Source organism: Centroberyx gerrardi, chromosome 18 (genome assembly GCF_048128805.1).
Source record: "Centroberyx gerrardi isolate f3 chromosome 18, fCenGer3.hap1.cur.20231027, whole genome shotgun sequence".
NCBI lineage: Eukaryota > Metazoa > Chordata > Actinopteri > Beryciformes > Berycidae > Centroberyx > Centroberyx gerrardi.
In genome coordinates, this window is record NC_136014.1 from 15674148 (window position 1) to 15694891 (window position 20744).

General features: G+C 41.0%; 2 protein-coding genes across 2 annotated transcripts; one reads left to right on the forward strand and one right to left on the reverse strand.

Moving 5' to 3' along the window:
* Positions 1-3719: 3719 nt before the first annotated feature.
* On the forward strand, positions 3720-11850 carry chga (chromogranin A). The gene is made up of 8 exons (XM_071904255.2): positions 3720-3955; positions 4313-4362; positions 5587-5680; positions 7048-7116; positions 7317-7403; positions 8254-8601; positions 9684-10114; positions 11060-11850. Exons 1-8 carry the CDS (start codon positions 3910-3912, stop codon positions 11141-11143), a joined length of 1209 nt encoding a protein of 402 aa, XP_071760356.2. The 5' UTR covers positions 3720-3909; the 3' UTR covers positions 11144-11850.
* Positions 11851-14764: 2914 nt separating this feature from the next.
* Positions 14765-18234, reverse strand: ccn2a (cellular communication network factor 2a). Its single transcript, XM_071900677.2, has 5 exons — positions 17954-18234; positions 17356-17572; positions 16730-16981; positions 16338-16549; positions 14765-16196 (listed from the first exon to the last, which is right to left on the reverse strand). Exons 1-5 carry the CDS (start codon positions 18014-18016, stop codon positions 15900-15902), a joined length of 1041 nt encoding a protein of 346 aa, XP_071756778.1. The 5' UTR covers positions 18017-18234; the 3' UTR covers positions 14765-15899.
* Between the last annotated feature and the right edge of the window lie 2510 nt (positions 18235-20744).

Below are 20744 nucleotides of genomic sequence, written 5' to 3' on the forward strand. Positions count from 1 at the left end.
TCTGACGCAAATTGTCCTTTATTGTTTCTCTGAAATCATTATGAGATCTTCAGGATCGGAGCATGGCGCAATAGGAAATTTGAAACAGCAAACAGTCCAGCCCACGCCTAGGAAGCCTGTCATTGTCTCGCGTTTTTAATGAATGTGTCGGTAACAAAAGAGAAAATGACCAACAAGGCCAATGCACATGTGAGACTCGATGCTTCGCTAAGAGAGCAAACAACTTTAGGATGATGCTTACTTTGGTCATATATGTAATACATCTCACATATGTTATATCATTCATAAACCCTTCCCAGCTGTAACAGTTTTATAAAAAATATTATCATTATATACATAGGGACATTTGACCTGAATGGGTATGAAATGCATATCCTTGTTTTGTTTAATTGACTGGCCTATCATCAGAATAACATTACAGTAGGCCATTTCAGTATATAGTCAGATATATCCACATCTTATTATTAATATAACTCTAAAACAGTCCTAATGGTGGACTTGCTCAAGGCTTTCAAAATCTTAAAAATACCACATTCAAAGGAGAACTGGCATGTATTATAAACCTTTAACACAGATTCTTTTTTCCATCTTTAGAGTCTTTAGTGCCTATTTCAAGGCTGGCAAATGACAACACCCATCGGCTGTCAAATAACATCAGCTGTATAAAAAGCTGTAAAAATAAATCTGAAGTCTTCTTCTCTCTCCACTTTTTCCATTATGTACTGTAGTATGAGACTGATGAATAGCAGGTTTCTGGAAGATCACTTTCAAAACATTTGTACAGATTAATTTATCATCTACAGATAACCCATGGATTACCCCTCCTCTAAAACATAAAACGATTACTCTCAGATTGATTACTCTTGATTTAGAGATTATTGCTTTTTAGCTTGATTGATGATTGCTTTGCTGCCAAAAATTAAAGAAAATTAGAGCACCAGTTCATGGGCAATGTAATTTGACTATAATGATATAACCTTGTTACCTGACAGAAGGGAATACAGTATGAGTTAAGGATCATATGTCTTTACCCACCCTTGAATAAAGCCTGTCCTACCTGTTGTAGGATTTTTCGGGGTAAATCCAAACCAGACTATATTCAAGACAGTCAAGGAATAAATCCAATATCTATTTTGCATAAATAAATAAATATTAAAACAATTAGGCGGGATCTTTCACATGGATCAGGCTAGATGCTTGTGCATGGAAGAGCCAAAACACCTTATGTGAAATAACCGTACTTGGAGTAGTCACAAAATGTATACCAACTAAACATTGGCTTATACAGTAACATTAGGATATCAGTACACCATAGACAAAAGCTGAGATGGGATCTTTTCTTTTCTTGTCGAAGGCTGGGGGGGAGGGGGGCTTGGGGGGCGTCCGGTCGTTGCACGGCCCTCTCTTGGGTCTTCCTTTCCTCTCTTCTTCTTTCTCTTCTCTTCTTCTCTTCTTACACCTCTTGGAGGGTTTTCCAAAATAGCATCCGTGTCAGGCTTTGTCCCACTAAGGAGAAGATTTTAGGGAGCTGATAGAGCCTGTCTCTGGTTACTCTTCTTCTGCTGAGGCATCATCCTGAAGGATTTATGTGTTCTTCTGTCTCTCTGGCTTCTATGCATTGACATGTTTGAGAGTTCCCCATGTAGTTCAGCCTGTCTTGCTGGAGACAAACACACTCATTCCTTTTTAAGAGATGGTTCACTCTATTCTATTCACTGCTTTAATACTTAATAGGCTATTCACTAATACTACTTTGAATGATTTATATATATTTGAATATTTATATTTGCTAACTTCACAAATCTTACACTGTTAAATATATTTATGTCATGTACACACACTTGGTTCTGCACTTCAGTCCAGGCGCTGTACAGCCTTCTGTTTTGCTAATCTGTTATCTCCATAATTTTGATGAATGTTTCCCCGTATGAAATTCCACATCAGGTTCTATGAGAAAGTAGAAACAGCTGTCAAAGTAATTGATGTCAGTAATTAAGTTCTGTAACAGGAGCATGATGAACACCTCAGAGCCAACTGGAGTCACAGCAGAACTCACATTGACTTACACTGAAATGTAATATAGCTGGAACGACCTGAAATAAGACTTGAATGGGAATAGTTTGTTGATATTTATGGATTTAAGAAGTCATTTCACAGTAAACCAAATGCTTTCTACATACTAAAACGACTATCGTAATGATTCTAATCTTATTCTGTCACATTTGGCACACTGAAATGAAGGACTGTGTACAAAAAAGTTGCAGGTCTAGAATGAAATGTGGCTGAAAATCCCCTGAAGTTGAAGCTTGAAGCCAATAATCTGCACTTTAACCTCACTGTGTCACTTTCAAAATGACAACACTGTGAAGCGGAAACAACAAAGTATGCTGCTGTCCAAAAATGTATGGACTTCACAATATCATAGTTATTAAGATATACAGTATATTATGTCATAGCTTCATTATACTGCATAATATTTTTATTAGTGATGAAGAAAGAGGGCCAAATGCCGTATTTGCCCAACAAATTGAACTTTTGTTTTTAGATAAGATAAGATAAGATAAGATAAGATAAGATGCACTTCATTGATCCCCTAGGGGAAATTTTAGCTGCATTGATGGGTTATGAAATGGAAAAAAAAGTTCAATTCATTTTATCCCTATTCAAGCCACCTGCTCACATGGTCAGAGAGTGGGCACTGTCACAGCAGTGACAGTTCATTTTCAATTAACCGTCACCTAGCAACACATTCAGGTAGTCAAGAGACATGATCAGCAAATAGGACGACAGCCTTTGTCCTAGATAAATATAGGAAGGCAGCTAAAGAGAGAGAGATGCACACCTATGCATCTATTCACTATCCTACTTGATGAAGAATGATGAAGGGTCTTTTCTCTACTGATTGACTTTTCTTTTTTTTTTGTATCTTCTATTTTTAGTTTCACATACAAGGTCATTACATTTACAGTAGAGCCTTTGCAAGCCTGAATCCCTCTGAAAGTCATCAAGGAGAATAAAATACAAACCTGGTGTACATTGTTACACCAGGCCAAAGCTCACTCAATGTAAGACATATTCTGAATGTATGTGGGTTTTTTTTCATTCATCCACTAATCTTCACAGACATTCATTCATACACAAGATAAAGGTGTAAATGAAAAACTAGAGTGCTCAGCACTATAGCAAGGATTTTAACTAAGTGTTTTATAATGTTTCTTTTAGATAAATTCATATGATCAAGCTATTTCTTCTAGTCAAATATCCTTGATATGTCCTTATAATATCAAAGCATTAGATATACTGTATACCCCCAAACACACCCTGGGTGGTAATCATCCACTCTCTAAAGTAAATAGATAGATAGATAGATAGATAGATAGATAGATAGATAGATAGATAGATAGATAGATAGATAGATCATCTAAAAATAAAACATGCTCAAGTACAATAAAACAAAACAAAACAAAACAAAACCAAATAACATTAAATATTACTGAGTACCCTACTACTCTGAAAATCTACTCAAGTGCAGTAACTAGAGTATTACCTAGTTTATTTCCACCTATATGCCAGGCTCCAGACCTGTATCCACCCTCAGCAGCAGCCAGGTTGCGTTAGGTATAACAGTGATCATTGTGTCCCAGGATGATGTCATTTCCTCCCCGCACATTGTCCTATAAAAGCGGCTGCTGTTGCGGCGAGGAGTCGGTGGAGAGACCAGAGGACGGAGGCTGCGGGGTCACGGATGCTGAAGGAAATTTAGCTCTCCAGAAATAACGAAAGGCGGCTAAGTTTTGTTCAGGATGAATCCGTAATCCACCGACTTCACTCGAGGGGGAAATCTCACCTTCTGAAATAAGCTTTGCCATTTTCTGTTCCTGGAGAGCTTAATGCGCCTCATTTGCAAAGATGATCGGGAGAGGATTGTTCATTTTGACAATATTATCCAACTGCGGTAAGAAAATGATAAACCTTGTTAAAGTTGATTGATATCACGGTATGTTCCCTTTGTTGAGAGAAATCTGCATTGTGTGCTGTCCCTGTTTCGGTTCAGCACCAAGGACAGCGCCAAACACTGTCGAAACACATTGCTGTTTGCATGAGATCTTTGCAGTGAAGCCTACCGGGCAAAAGATGGAGTGAATTTAACCTGCACCTTTAGCACATTTATTCCCCTTATACATCTTTCAAGTAGTCAAATTAATTGTCATTGCCTACACACCTTCATATAATCTGTATCTTATGGTGTAGCCTATTTTAAAAATTAGCACAAGATATATGATGTTCACGTCATGTTTTGCTTTTCTTCCAGTTCTGTCATTGCCAGTGACTTCAAGTCACTTGGAGAATGAGGACGTCAAGGTAAAGATTTGCTTAAATTATTGTTATATATTATTATTATTATTATTATTATTGTTATTATTATTATTATTAATATTATTATTATCATTATATTTATTATTACTATTATTGTTCTTGTTATTTTTATTGCTATGATTAGAATTATAATTGTTATTATTATTATTAGTAGTATAGTAACAGAAGCAGTAGTAGTGTTAGTATGAGCTAGACTTTTCTCTAACACTTACTCTGCTATTATATAAGAGTAACATGTAAACCTGTATTCAAATCTATTACACAAGAATTGTTTGATAAATTTAATAAATTATGTATTTTGACCAAAATATACCAAGTACAACCTCTATTCCTCATGACGTTTCCCACTCAAAGGGGAAGCGGTGGTTAGAAATACTTAATCAAAGCAATTGAATTTGTATTAAAGATCTTATCCACTAGGGGCAATCTCAATATGACCTTGCTAAAATCAATAGATACCATTCCTGGTTTGAGAGCAATGGAGAGTCCTGACCTTAATGGTTTTGTATTGGTGGATCCATTTCACATCCTGAATGTCTGGCAGCTGCTACTTAACTGGAGGGTGAGAAATAGACAGACAGATAGACAGATGGAGAGAGAGAGAGAGAGAGAGAGAGAGAGAGAGAGAGAGAGAGAGATGAAGGTGTTGCTAGAATTAGGTCTAGAGAGATGACAATACAAGAGAGACAGGAAAAAGCTATAAAGAGGAGCAAGAAAGAAATATGACCGAGTAACTTCCAGAGATCCAAGAGACGGAACTGGAGCGCTTTGACGAGTGAAGAGAGTAATCAGGCATGTGGGACTGCGGCTTGACATTGAAAGCACAATGGGAATTGAAATGTTTCTGCAAAGATTTTGATCTCCTTTAATGTGAGAGCGTCGCATCTTTGAATTAGAGAATGTGCACAAGCAGCATGCAGAAGCAGAGGAAATTCAAAATATACAAACTGTGTGAATATTGCCATAGACACCATGAAAATATCCATACATATACAATACATAATACATTTTCTACCAAAACATTCCTAACTCATTTTTAGACCAGTAGCATGTAGTTTAGTAATAGCATTAGCTTATGTCACTGAAACACTCACAGAAGCCAACAATTAAAATTCATGTAATTTCTTCATTTTCTGATCATATAGGCAGTAACCAGGCAAATAGCGAGTTGTCACAGTAACAGTAACTGTGTGCTGTCCGTCTCCTCAGGTGATGAAATGCATTGTGGAGGCGCTGGCAGAAGTGTTGTCAAGGCCACACTCCCTGCCTGTCAGTCAGGAGTGCCTGGTCACACTGAAGACGGGTAAGCCCCGCCCACTTTAGGGCACAGACCTCACCTTTAGTCGTTACACTGTCAGCTTAAATTAAAACAGAAATTCTTTGATTAGTAGATGGTGCAGTGGACTTGGATTTGGTCCCATACTCTTCCTCTCCCATTCCACTTTATCAGTCAGGTTTAATTTGGGCCATATCACTTTTTGCACAGGGTGCCATCTGTATTTGGGCAAGATTATATTCAATAAAGTACTCCCTTTTTGTATGAAGTGAATTCTTAATGTGCAGTTTCTACAAGTCTGCAACCTACAACACCAGGTTCTTGGTATCCGATGGTCAAGTTCTCTGGGATTTTTTTGCATTTCATTGTATTGAGCACTCAGCTGAAAGTATGTTTGGCTTGAATTCACCCCGAGGCAGTGTGGAGTACAAGGTTGGCTTAAACAGAACAAATAAATAAGGGTTTATCATCATGATCATGCTCCTACTAACCAGCAGCTTTTTGCTTATATACTTATAGAGCTCACTGTACGTCAACTGAAAGAAGTTGGCCCTAACATGGGAACAACACTGTCTTCAAACAAACCATGTCCCTTTCTAGTAGAACCAATATTTGCGCTCATTTTCATCATGAAAGCACGGCGCTCGCACCATAAGGTTAATGGATTGAAGCCGAGTGTTATATACAGAAGGGTCTCTAGGACTCAGTCAAGACTATTAAATTACATAGCCATTGTATTACCTTGATGCCGTCCTTGTTGTAAAAAATCAATCACGGCATTACTCACACAGCTTTTGTTACGGAGCGGGCGCTGTGAGAGGGAAACTGTACACCACTTATAGGAATAGAAAGAGATGGAGGTGGAGAGGGAGGGAGAGAGGGAGTCAAAGTCATGGGTGTGAAAGGGTGAGAGTGGAACAGCTATAAAAAACACATACAGCAAAAGACCGAAGAGAGGAATAGCAGAAGAAAGACAGAAAGAAAGAAAGAAAGAAAGAAAGAAAGAAAGAAAGAAGGAAAGAGGAGGCGGATATTGGAGCACAGTACAGTAGTTGTCTTTTCTGTGCTTGCTGCGTATGCAGAGCTCTCAGTGGGTCAGCAGAAAGACCAGCGCTCAGCGCCGCTGTAATTCTACTGGCGGCGTCTCTCTGGGCCAAATGATTAATTGTACTCTTGCTTTGAAAGCAGTAAATTTCAGGGCAATTAACTCTGACGAACACAGAGGCAAAGTGCTGAGTCCTGTGAACAAGTGATGGGGAATGACATGCACCTGTGTGTTTGCCCTGCAGCCTGCTCGATTGCTTTTTTTTGGGTTGGTTAGGGGGTGTTAACCATTTTTTTTGCATTTTTTGTTGATGTGTGTGTGTGTGTGTGTGTGTGTGCACGTTCTGCAGATGACAGGCTTGTCACTATCCTTCGCCACCATAACTTCCTGAAGGAGCTGCAGATCATTGCTGTTCAAGGTGAGCCACGGATCATACAGCGTGAAGGTGATAAAGCTGATGTTTGTTTGAACACTGAACATGCTGCAGTCCTGAGCTGTTCTCTATCAGCAAATGGACTTGTGAAGTTGCTGCATAGGTTGTTGCTTATATGTTTATGAAGACAGCGCAGGAGATATGGAAGGAAAAAACAAAATAACATAACTTTAACTTCACTCCAGGCGGCCAAGAGAGGGCTCAGCTGCAAGGTGACACTGCAGCATCTGATCATGTGACCCATGTTCCTCAGACCACAGACGATGTTGCTGGTGAGTTCCTTTAATGGTTATGACTCCTGTTAAGGGCAGCACCGGTCCTCCACCGTCCTGAACATGTGAATTATATGCAGGTGTGTGGAGGCTGACATTTTGAGATGTTCCATGTGAGTTGTGCTGTTTATTTTAATCACAAGTCAACAAAATCTGCTCTGTTCCATTTTGAGGAATATCTAATCTGCATGCTAAAGTGCACCAGCTGTCAAAATGATGCATTACTCCCCATTTCATGGTGTCGGTAGCGCAGGGCGGACAACCGGCTTGTGTGAATGCCATTTAGGGACTAGTGGAGGAGAGTTACTGAGGTGCATAATTTAAATTCTGCTGTTTTTTTTTTGTGCACAGAATTAGGCCATAGATGAAGCCCTTCTACCTGACAGCGCACGTGCCGATTAAAGTCAGCGCCAGACTCCTTGTTAAGCACACTGTGGGGAAAGGGCGCTACATTGACACGTGTGAAATAGCCACAGATAATTGGCAAGGATAGAACAAACAATGACAAAAACCTCCACAATGTCAGATGGCTTTCACTGCTAATACCTTGCTGTTGAAGTTTATGTCCTATAACAGATGCGGTAATATGTAGCCGTAACATGTACTTGTGAGGTTTTGGTACAAAGGCAGACACATTGTAGCATTATTTGGTGCACGTTTTAGTTATTTTCTGATAAAAACCGACTGACAATTACCCACTCATTCACTCCATCTAGCAAGAAAACAAGAAATCAATACTATGTGACCCCTTTAATAAACTGTAGTGCTTTTTAAGTAAGTACCGTCTTTTAATGTCCTTGGGAAATCAATTCCTCCTAGTGAATTATATCTCTGCCTCTCCCCTGCTCAGATCAATCCATGTTGGAGGCTCTGGGTGGACCTGGTGAAAGATCAATCCTAAACCAGAAGAGGAGGACGGGAAATGGAGATGGAGGGGAAGAAGAAGATGAGAGCCTTAGAGATAAAGAGTCACAGGAGCGCAATGAGATAGGAGGAAAGGGGCAAGAGAAGAGGGAAAAAGACGAGAGCCCGGGCAATCACGTGTCTGACTCTGTGAGTGACTGGAGTGAGGGCAAGGCTGAAAAGAGGGAGGAGGAGAAGGAGGAAGAAGAAGAAGATGATGAAGAGAAGCGGGCAAAGTCAGAGGAGAATTCTGAGGAAGGATTTGAGGAGGAAAACATGAGTAAGGACAAGAAAGGCAAGTGTATCTTCCTACTTTTTATATTTCTTCCTAGCTTGTCTTTTGTTTTTAATTCATCCTTTTGTTGACAATGAAAAACCACTGAGAGGAAACCATGAGAAAGCAAAAAGATGATGGGCAACACGCACACACAGATGTAGCGCACGTATAGTAAGGGTCTAGTCAAATCAAATTTATTTCCACTGGAGGAATAAAGGACATCCATCCAAATGAAAAGATCGAACGCAGTTGACCAAAGTAAGAGTGATAGCAGAATCTAAAGGAGGGAGGAGGGCAGAAAAACTGCCTTCTAGATGGAAGTGCCTGCACCACAGGGCTCGGTGATTGATAGAAGTGCCTCCATCTACATGATGAATTTCACCCACTCCCCCCCCCCCTCCCCATAGTGGAATGGAGCCAACATAACTGGCACTCTGATGGGACAGCAACATGATTAAATATCCCAATGTCCCTGGAATTCAAATGAGCCGGCCTGCTTGCTTATACATCCAATCATCCACAACAATCTGTAAAACTGTACTTGAAGGAACATGGGGAAAAGAAAGTGCACACAGAAAAAATAAAGGTGCGAACTGGAACCAAAAATGGTTCTTTGGAATGATGCCACAGAAGAACCATTTCTGGTTCCACAAAGAACCTTTCAAACCAGAAACGGTTCTTCTATGGCATCACTCTGAAGAACCATTTTCAGGTTCCAGTTCGCACCTTTAGTTTTCTGTGTGTGATCTAACTCTTAGCTTTTGCTATTGTATCTCCAAATGTTTTCAACTGATCATTGATGAAAAAAATATTCTCAAAGCTAAAATGGCAAAGCTCCAGCCGCACAATGAAATGCACATACGTATTCTACAAAGGCCGGCTTCAGCCAAGCAATCTGATTGTTCCAGTCATGCTGTTAATTCCCATAAAGCGCAGCTAGCAGTACTGTGGGCAAAGCTGCCAGCTGGCAAGAAATATTTCATTACCAGGAGTGGATTCTTGCTGATGGTAGGGAAGTGCTCTACAGGTAGTCTGAGGTGTTTCAGTCAGGAAACAGAGAGCAAGAGCGAGACCCAATTCTTTCTTTTTCATATCCCCAGGTGATGAATCCGCCGAAAAGAGAGACGCGCCTGAAAACAAACCGGAGGAGAAGAATTCCGCTGAAGAAGACGAGGAAGGGGTAGAGAAGAAGAGATCGGCACTTTTCTCACACGACGACACGCAAGTGGAGAGGGAGGAAGAGGAAGAGGAGGAGGATGAAGGGGAGATGAAGAGGGGAAGTAAGGACAGCCTGAAGCGATGGACCAAGAGGGCCAAGAGCTCGTCAGCGAAGAAGAGAGCGGGAGAAAAGGAGGAAGAGGAGCAGCAGCAGGCGGAAGTGCCACATCACTCCAAGGAGGTCGCGGGAGAAGAGGAGGACGAGAAGAAAGGAGAGACACAGGAGGAGAAGGAGCTGCAGATGATCGCTCGGAGGAATCCAGAGGAGAGGAGGGGGTTAGAGGAGGAGGGGAGCGCCAGCCGAAAGCCAGAGGTGTGTTTTTCCATCGCACTCTCTTCCATTGCACTGCAAAAAAAGACAAGCTGTCAAGTGATTTTAAGTCGTTTCGAGACCTATCAAGCTTATTTCATGATATTTTTAGTCAAATTATCTCACTGCACTGGCAGATAATCTTGCAGATTTCAATACATTTCACTCGATACATGCCAATATGACTTCTTTCAAGAAATCACCTTAAAACAATCAAGAAAATCTTGAAAAATCTTGAAAGAGGAAACTGTCTCCAATTTCACTTTTACCAAGTAAATGTCCTGAAACACGTTACATCATCCTGAAAAAAACAAAAAGCAAATTTGTTGAAACTGGTAAAATTATCTGCCAGTGTGGTAAGATGATTTCACAAAAAACAAAATCCTACAATACGCTTGATTAGTCTGGATACAAGATAAAAAAACAAGAAGTCTGTCAGTTTCTGCAGTGCGGTAACTGTGTTGTAGCTTCAGCTGACAGCTAAAATAATGACTCATGCAGAACATTCATTATTACTAGTTTTCAGAGTAAGTTGGTTGTTGGAGTGCAATTCCTGAGCAGACTGGTTTTGCTCGCTCAGGGCCAGGAACATTGAGTCAGGTGTCAAAGTGTTCTGCAGCGTGCCAAAAAAGATTTGGAGCAGAATCTGTCCTACAGCTTCAGTCCCATGAGGATACAAAATGCCGCAGCTACCGCTTGGCAGAATGTTCAAAGGAAGCTATCAAGAGACCAGTAGAGTTGATGGCCACAAACTGTCACACATTTATTAAACGTCATGGGACAGAGAGCCTGAAAGAGGCTGTTCTGGAAATGCTGTGTCCTTGCTGAAAGCCAGAACAACGCTGCAAGTTTATTGTGTGTGAGGATGGTTTTTAAATCCGGTGTGATCATATCTTTTCATATCTCACTATCTATTTCTCACTCGCTGTCCTCTCACTGTATCCGCAGGAGCCAGAGATTGAGAGTCTGGCAGCCATCGAGTCGGAACTGGAAAGCGTTGCCCAGAAACTCCACGAGCTGCGGCGAGGCTGAGAGGAGACGGATACAAGGATGACACCACAACCTCCTCTGCCTCCTCGTCCTCCTCCTCTTTACCAGCTGCCTCTGTTTTCCACAGATAGTGTGTGAATATGAGAAAAAAAGATCTGTATCTTTTGCTGTTTCCTGAGGATGCCCATTCGCGCCGCGCCGCCGCTGCAGCCTCCCTCGCGACTTTCTGTCCCTCACATATATTAGCATATAGGTGCACCATGCAGCTCGACATGCATACTAACAAGCATACAAACACACACATGTACACACATTATATAACATACACAGCACACACACACACACACAGCAAGGCTCTTATCGGACTATTTCTGTCACTGAAGGATAACAACTTGTTTTCCTTCCGTTTCTCTCTCTCTCTCTCTCTCTCTCTCTCTCTCTGCTTTAGCATAATGATGTATCTTGCCTGCTTTCCAAATAATTTTAGCACTGCACATCGACTTATGTGAAAAGTAAAGGCAGTTACAATTGTAGACCAACTGACAAGGTGGGGGTTGTACAGTAATTTCATGTATACTTGTACAAAGCTATTGACTCTTTCTGGGAAGTTCTGCTTGATTATTCTAGATACAGTTGAAAGAAATCAAGCCACGGCAATAAGTGGACATTTTTAACAGACAAACGGCTGGATTGTGATCTAAAACTGTATGGAGTTTATGTAAGAAAACAAATAAATTGGATAGTTTATCTGGAGATTTCTGTCTTGATAAATGCTTTGGGGCCTCTAAAATTTAATTAATAGTAGCACAATAACACTCACGCAATAAACTCAGCATACCAACAATTTTTTCGACGTTGTGGGAATCTTAATGAATCATTTAAATGATAAAACCTTGTGATCTTTGCATCAGCCTTGAATACCATGATCATGGAAAATTTTATATCTATGAAGCTGACAAAGGCAAATCTGCATACATATTGTCTTAATTTAATTGAATCTGATCTGATCTTTATCAAGTGAATTTACGAGAGTGAAATTTCAATTCATAGTCCATATTTTCTCACTGGAAAAAGAGACATATTGATTCACACTGGAGCTGCAGTCTACATTTGGTTGTGTTTGTGGGCGATAGGCTGAGAGCATGAATCACCACGCTGTGACACACAAGGCTGGTTATGTATCCGGTACCAAGACACCAAGATCTAAATCCCTGTTTGGCTTCAGCCTTACATTATTCTTTCATTGTTACTATCAAAGAGAAAGAGCAAGTGTGGATTTTCATCACACTGTGCAGTGTTAAGGGTTTTTGGTGCATATGGACTGCGTGTGTGTGTGTGTGTGTGTAACTTTTCAGAAGAGGTAAAAACATTGCGAGACTGAAAGGAGACAAGAATAGAATGTGGGCAGAAGAGAACTGAAAATGTACTTTTTGGGTTCTTTGGCAGCTGAAGTAAAAATAGAAGCAGCTGAAATTTTCTCTGTGCCTATTTCTAACATCTAACATCTTTCTAACATCTGAGGTGCAGGTACAGAGAGCCTTAAAATATCAGTTTTCCCTGCATGATCACCTAAACTTGATCAGTCACAAGAATTCTATTTCTTTTTTTCTTTACACATGCATTAAAATCAACAGATTCAACACTACACTGATGAACAGTTTCCTGAATGACAGTTTCATTCAAACTGTGTATATGCATGTTTGCTGGACTATTTGATGCAATACATGTAAATCTTAGGATGTATTTTAGCACACGCAAGCTGTATAAATTAAACCCATGATCTTTGTATGACTGTAAATAGAGAAAAATCAGATGATAAGTGGTAAATATCATATGTCACTTGCTTCTATATATCCAGTCTTTATCTAATCCAGTTGACATCTAAAGTTACGTTATGGAAAATGATCAAACATCAGTCATTTTGTACATGGAGATATGGCAGATACAAGAACCAGCAATCATATCTTAGACTGTTTAATTACTAATGTGGAGGATGTAAAACAAAAACATCAAGAAGAAGAGGGTTACACAGTTTAAAAAGGACAGCAGATGGCGACATTAGACTGTCGTTCTTCTTTTTCCAAGGTAAAGGTTATGAAAAAGGGGAGATTTGAAAGCATCATGGTCACATGACCACAGAAATTCCTATTTTGTTTAATCCTTTTTAAGCAGCTGTATTTAAGTGAAACACATTGAGATAAGTTCACTTTTTTCTGACTTGTCTTATGTTAAAACAAAAGAAAAAGATTTACAACAAAGCATGGAATACACTAAAATGAAAATGTCTTATGAGATGACATAAAATGTGTAATTCTCCCTACATTCAGTCTCTAAACCAGTCTTTCTCAACGTCGGGTCCGGGGACCACCAGGGGTCCTTGAGGGGGTTCCAGGGGGTCCCCAGCAAACTGATGAATTGTTAAACTTCCCCATTATTCCATTTACAAGAAGTTAAGGCAATTAGAGAGTGTAGAAGAATGCCTATTTTAGTTTCACTGTTATCTCTCTACCTGCAATACAGATAGTCTTGGAATTCTGGACAAAATCATATCTAACAATAAATATATTCTCAGATTTGGGTCCAAGAGACAAAATCTCATTAAATGGGGGTCCGTGGCCCAAATGTGGACTAAATTAGGGGTCCTTGATATGAAAAAGGTTGAGAATCACTGCTCTAAACTAAGAGACAAATCAGGATTAGGTAAACCAACATAATAGTTCTTTCTGCATTATTCCATTTGTTTGGTGTGCAAGAAGTTATCAAGCAGTAATCAAGAAGTGATCAATGTCACATTAACCCTGAGTAAAAAACTATGGAATCTGATCAACATATTAAAGCTCATTAAATGAAAATGATGCTCACTTTAAGAATTCATAGGTTATTCTTATGGTCTAGGACAGTTCAATCAATATTCATAAACACAAACACACACACACACACACACACACACACAATCCAGAGTGTTAAGACTCAAATTTGGGATGTCATCTGGAGCTGGTCCATGGACAATGAATGCGAGACTGATACCATGAAATTGCAGAATATTATAAGTTTTATTCCCAAATGAGCTTTATACTTTGATGGGTTTATCATTTATGAACCAGAAAATTGGTCTTTATCCCAAGAAAAATCCTTGTCATCTTTCCCACTTAAATCTCTGAGGAACATCACAGCTTAATGTCTTAGTTTTCTTGCTTCTGGCTTTGGGAGAGCGTTCTTCATGTTCATAATTATTACTTGCGCTGTCCAAAACCACATGAATTACATAAGAACATATGCTATTCTAGTTATGCTGATAAGTAACATATTAATTTTTCAATTGAGTGCTATTCTTGTTTACAGTAATATACACTGAAATTGAAAAGCTAAAGGGTCATACATGAAACAGTTTTGAATGTGAGAAGAATAATCAATCAATCTATCTATCTATCTATCTATCTATCTATCTATCTATCTATCTATCTATCTGTCTGTCTGTCTGTCTGTCTATCTATCTATCTATCTATCTATCTATCTATCCATCTATGTATCTATCTTTCTGTCTATCTATCTATCTATCTTTCTATCTATCTATCTATCTATCTATCTATCTATCTATCTATCTATGTATCTATCTATCTCTTCTATCAAAATGAAAGAATGAACAACTGGAGAGCTCTGGCATGTTTGTATAAAAATATAACATTTTATTTCCAGCTACAAAGTGAAAACATGTAACATTTTTGTCACACTTCTCAATAAAATAGTAAAAAATACTGTCGACAAAAAATACACTATCGATACATTTTGAAGCACAGAACAAATAACAATTTTGGCTTTTAAATTAACTTAAACTGTACAAATATATACATAATTTACACATCAACAATAAAAAAGGAATGAAATTACAATTCTTCCAGTCTTTCTTCTATTTGTTTTTTTTACAAAATAGACACTTTGTTCCTATAGTCGCTTGGTTCCTTCCTTCTGACCTGAATCAGTAAAAGTCAACATGTCTTTTTTTTTTTTTTTTTTTTTTTTCAGTGCCGTGGCGAAGCCTCGAGGCGCGCACGCCATGTTCCATATCCGACCCTAAACTCAGCACGCTGCTTTCTTCCTCACCCTACGCTCCACACGCCGGGCGGAAACCCTGACCTTTTCTTCACACTGCGAGCAGAGAAACAACGTAGAGGCGCAGAGACAAGGCCAACATTCAGGCCTGCGCTCACAGACACACACACACACACACACACACACACACAGGGGCACATTCAGACCTGTTTGGTTTGGACAGGAGGGGGGAACACTGGCCTGCTGTGGTCTGCTTGCTCCCTCTACAGCTGCTTGGAGTTTTTTGCAGGTCTGGTCTGGGCTCGGGGGTAAAGGGTGGGGGGGGGGGGGGGGGGGGGCTTTGTTTCCCACCTCATTTAGAGAGGAGGTCAAGATTATGGACACAGCTTTTAGATAAGGCATTAAAAGGCGTACAGTTAAATGGACGGGACATGGATAAGCTGACGACGGGATTTTAAGGGGAACGGAGTAGACAACCTGACAGTAGGTTTGTCAAAATACAAGTTATAGTGCAGGAATCTCTTGGAGCTGCTAGGCAACCCTCTGTCTGAGCTCTATGGGGCCGGTCGCACCAGCCATGCAAAACACACAGACACCTAGACAAGTGTCTGGACTTCTGACTTGTACAATGAGAAAAAATGACAAAACATGAAAGAAGAAAAACAAAAAACATATATACTGAGCTGCAAAATGAGATGGAGTTCTGTTGTTTTCAAGTCATAAGTTCAGATCTGTTCGTTCAGGCGGCTCACGCCATGTCTCCCATCATCTTCTTGTAGTACATGGACTCGAAGATGTCGTTCTCGCCGGGGCAGTTGTGGTGGCAGGCGCAGGACTTGATGAACATCATGTGCTTCTTCATGACCTGTCCGTCGGGGCATTTGAACTCCATGGGCAGGGTGGTGGTCCTGTGGGGGGTGCAGCAGCGGCCGTCCAGGCACACGCCGCAGAACTTGGGCCTGTAGGACTTGGTGGTGGTGCAGCCGGAGATCTCAAACTTCATGGGCTTGGAGAGTCTGGGGGTACGGATGCACTTTTTCCCTTTCTGCAGGAACAAATGAGGAAAACAAAACTTTTAGCAGGCATTCTTTGGTAGTCTTTTGGTTCTGTAGAGTTCATGTGCATAGATTGGTGGTTATTGAATGGCTGAGCAGTGGAGTGTTTGTTTCACATTATCTCGACTCACCCTGATGCTCTGCTCCAGGTGCGACTCGCAGGGTCTGACCATGCACAGCCGGGTCTGTTTCTCCAGGCGGCACTCGCGATTGTCATTGGTGACCCTGGTGGAGATCCCAAGGCCGCAGGTCTTAGAGCAGGCGCTCCACTCAGTAGTCTGAACCAGGCAGTTCTCCCTCATCATGGAGGGGTCTGGGCCGTAGGTCTCCTCCTCTCTGTAGGCTGGAAACACAGGAGGAAACACACGGTTAAAAACACCATCCTGATTACTGATCATGTATTGTATTGGAGCACCACCATGGGAAAATATTGTGTTTGAGCTACCACGACCAGACTAACCACTACTAATGCTGATACTCAAGATTAGTATGCGCTGAAAAACGAACTAAAAAACGAACTCACCAGCCAAGGCAGAGCCCATGAAGCTGTGTGTGTAGGGAGAATCGCACACCCACTCCTCGCAGCACTTCCCTGGCACCTTGACCCGTCGGGGCATGGGGCAGTCGGGGCTGGGCAGCCGGACGTCCATGGAGCAGAGCGGGACGCAGCCGACGGCTCCGTCCAGACAGGTGCACTGGTACTTGCAGCTGCTCTGGAAAGACTCTCCGCTCTTGTACACCATGCCTCCGAACACACAGGTGGCTCCCTCTTTAGCTGTGGAGGGGGAACGACAGGTTGTCATGATCCAGTCCATGCATAAATATTCATATTGTATTCATAATATCAGTATTATGGATTAATATGAATTGAGATTTGCAGGGACAGAGGAGACTTCTTAAAATGGGCTATATGTGATTATGTTGATTTATTGTACTATTGCAATAGCAGAGCTCACTTTGAATAAGAGCATCAGTAAATGCCTCAATTGGTCAAAGAGACTTTCTCCAAGCTACTGAGAAGATTTGGGTATAAGACAGACTAAATGCTATGAGGAGAGTATGTAAGAAGTCATTTAAAACCTCTCAGTAGACATTTTGAGGTAATAACTTACAGCAATTATTTCATTATTGCTGTTATCAATAGCTCACCTGTGCAGACTCCTATGCGCCTGTTAATGGGGGCTCCAAAGTCACAGTAGAGGCCTTTGTGTGGGTCACAGACGTCTCTCTCAGTGCAGAGCTCCCCCATCTGTTTGGCACACACCCTGCAGCAGCCACAGCTATCCAGCACCAGGCTGACTCCCGGGGGGCACTGGGGGGGCATGGAGGGGCACACACACTGCCCGCTGCACTCCTGGCCTGCAGCCTGAGCACAGAACACACACAGACACATGTTCAGTTATATATAATCACCATAAGTTGCATAATAGATAACATTATGTATGCATGGAGAACACATAGATACAGATACACACACACACTGGCAGCTGCAATCCTGACCTATTCCCTATACAGACTGTTAGAAGTTAGAGCTCAGCATTGATGCAAAACACACAATAAATGAGTTTCCTTAACTCCTGAAACATTTTGGACTTCATTCACCTGGTCGGTATGAAGTAAACTGCCTGACAACTGTGTCCATATGCTGTAAGTCTGACTGCAGCAGTAAAACACCAGCACATAGGCATGTTGCATTTGCTGTAGTTACTTACTTACTACATGTCTGTCACAATAATGTTTGGCTTACCATGTAGGAGAGCATAATGCACAGGAAAGGCAGCAAAATCATTCTGTTCATTCCAGCAGACATCTCTTCTCCTTTTTTAGAATTCAGATTCTTCCAAAAGTCTCGTCAGGAAAGTCTTCCTTTAGTCTCAGAGTTTGAGCTTGAGTTTGAGTCGAGAGAAACCGTTTGTCTCTGATCAAGTTGATCTCGTTGTCGGTTTGTCTTCTAGTATTTCTCTGCTGCTCCGGTCGCAGTCTTTCGTTCTTTCTTTCTTTCTGTCTTGGTGAAAGCTAGAGTTTAGCTTCGGTAGAGGAGTTGTTCTGAGTTCTGACCGGGGAGCTGAGCTCTCTTTATACTCGCTGGCCCTCGCTGCACGTCACTGGGGGCTGAATGGAGAGCCAGCCCTGGACAAACATGGACATACTTGGCATTCTTTCCTCGCTTCCTGACCCCCACTCCAGACATCCAACATTCCTGCTGTCTGAAGGCAAGGCTCTGCTGCTCGGCCAAACAACACCGTCTCTCTCAGAGAGGCTTTCATCTGGAATGGGAGGTTAAGTCTGGTTAGAGGCCTGGGACCCCACACTGGGAATTCCTGAAGACTGACTTCACAAACAGACAGCCGGTACCTATAAATATTAATTTAAAAAAAACGTTTCCTTTATGGCACATTTCAAAAAACCAATGGTACAAAGGAGTTTACATTAAAGAAGAAGAACAGTTAAAAAACAACAGGTATAAACCCATAAAAACACGAAAATATGTACCGGTAAGGTAAATCGATTGATGTGTAATGTGTGGTTAGGCTTTGGAGACCACAACAGCATTCCTCAACATTGGCTTCAAAGGCACACAGACAGCCTGTACTTTAGAAAATTAACAGCAAGTGGCCAGGGAAAGGAAATTCATCTGAGGCATTAACTTGAGCTGGTTATCTATCAAGGTGTTCTTTCCAGCACAACGCTTTGGCAGCTGCTGCAGTCTTGTAACTATGTCTACTGTACTTGTGTGGTTTTGTCTGGGACACCACAGTGGCATTCCTGCGCTCTGACATCAGCGGCTCACACAAATAGACAAACTGCAGCTATGAATAATAGTAATCCAAACATGCTGTATGAGCAGATTGTCTTCATTTATGCATGAATGGAGTATTGTAATACCTCTTTCAATTTTGTTGTATGATATACATAACTGTTTTGGATCATAAAAAATATGTCTTTTGTGAACCGTTTAGAGATTTCGTCTCTTAAATCTCACTTTATTCCCCTGTAGCTAAGAATATATGGCCACTGCCTGTCTGATGAGTCATTGAAAACTGGAATCCACGGGCCTGTAACTTTCATCATCGCAATAAAGCCTGCTTGTCTGCAATTAACTTCAGCATCTAATGAAACCCATTTTATTTAGATTTCCTATGATGAATTCAGTGATTTAAATGTCAATATTCAACCTCAAAGAACTGGAATAGGTTAATATGTGATGTATGTTTCTGTCATTTATCAATTCTATTAAATATGAGATGGTCCTGACAGTCTATTTCCTGAATTAACTGAACTGAATGTGCAGCCCAGTTTATATGTATTGCGGGTATTAAGGGAACAAAGACTAAATGTTCTCAGGCAATAGCAATTCTCAAAATGGATGGTTGTCAATTTGAACATTATGCTGCTTTTCTTACTTTCCGAAAAGCTGACATTGTTGGAGATATAAGGTTTTAATGAGACAGCAGCGGCATGCAGATACATTTTCTCTGGAAACAAAGACTGCATGTTCTCAGGTTGGTGAATTTATTTTACATTTGACAAGACAACGTTTTGACGCCACCAGGCCTGAGTCAGGACAAACGCTTATTAAAAACCCTGAGTGGACTGAAGTGAAAGTGCAGCCCGGCCCAGGTATGCGGACCAGATATTACGGGAACAAAGCCTACATGTTCTCTGGCTTCTCACCTGCCTAATGAGGTTTAGTCTGTGATGAACTTGAAAGGCCAGGTGTGCCCCGTCCCTGGCCGGGCTTATTTTACTACATCAAACCCCAGAGTGGAGGATTGCAGGAAAGGGGCTAGACGGTTGGTTTGTGTATTTTTTTGAAAAAGGATCACACACCAGGCCAGACTCTTATGAAAGGCAGCCCTGCTCCTTCTCCAGCCAGCGAATCGGAAATGAAAAACTCCCAGAGAAACCTGGAGCTGCAGGAATGCGAGGGAGAAGCCAGCAGACTGGGCTGTTACTACAGAGGAAGCTTCCCCATATAAGGACGTCTGCTCTTTTCCTAATATGGACATGTTCTCTCTCTATGCTGGCTCAGTACAGTAGGAACTCCTTTGAGACCGTCTGACCAAAAAAAAAAACCACACACACACAGCCATGAGTGAGAGTGAGAAAGACATAGACATAGTGTGTGTGTGTGTGTGTGTGTGTGTGTGTGTGTGTCTGAAGTATTCTGTCTCTCAAAACAGTCCCATTGACCAGAGAGAGAGAGAGAGAGAGAGAGGGAGAGAGAGTGAGTGTGAGTGTGTGTGTGTGTGTGTTGTCTGTCAGTACAGTCTCAGTGCCCAGAGTTCAACTCCAGATATCTAGGGGAAACAGCTTGATGGAGGAACGTAGCCTGATCACGCTGCAAAAAAAATCTAACTTAGCAGGCATTTTTTATCTTGCATTCAGCGTTATCTAGCTTGTTTCAGGATATTCAGTCAAATTATCTTAATGCATTGGCAATCGTTTTTTATGTTTTCAAGAAATGTCATCTGACTGAAGACAATGAAATTGTCTTTCAATTTTCATGTTTTGTTTTTTCTCATTTTAATGCTTGT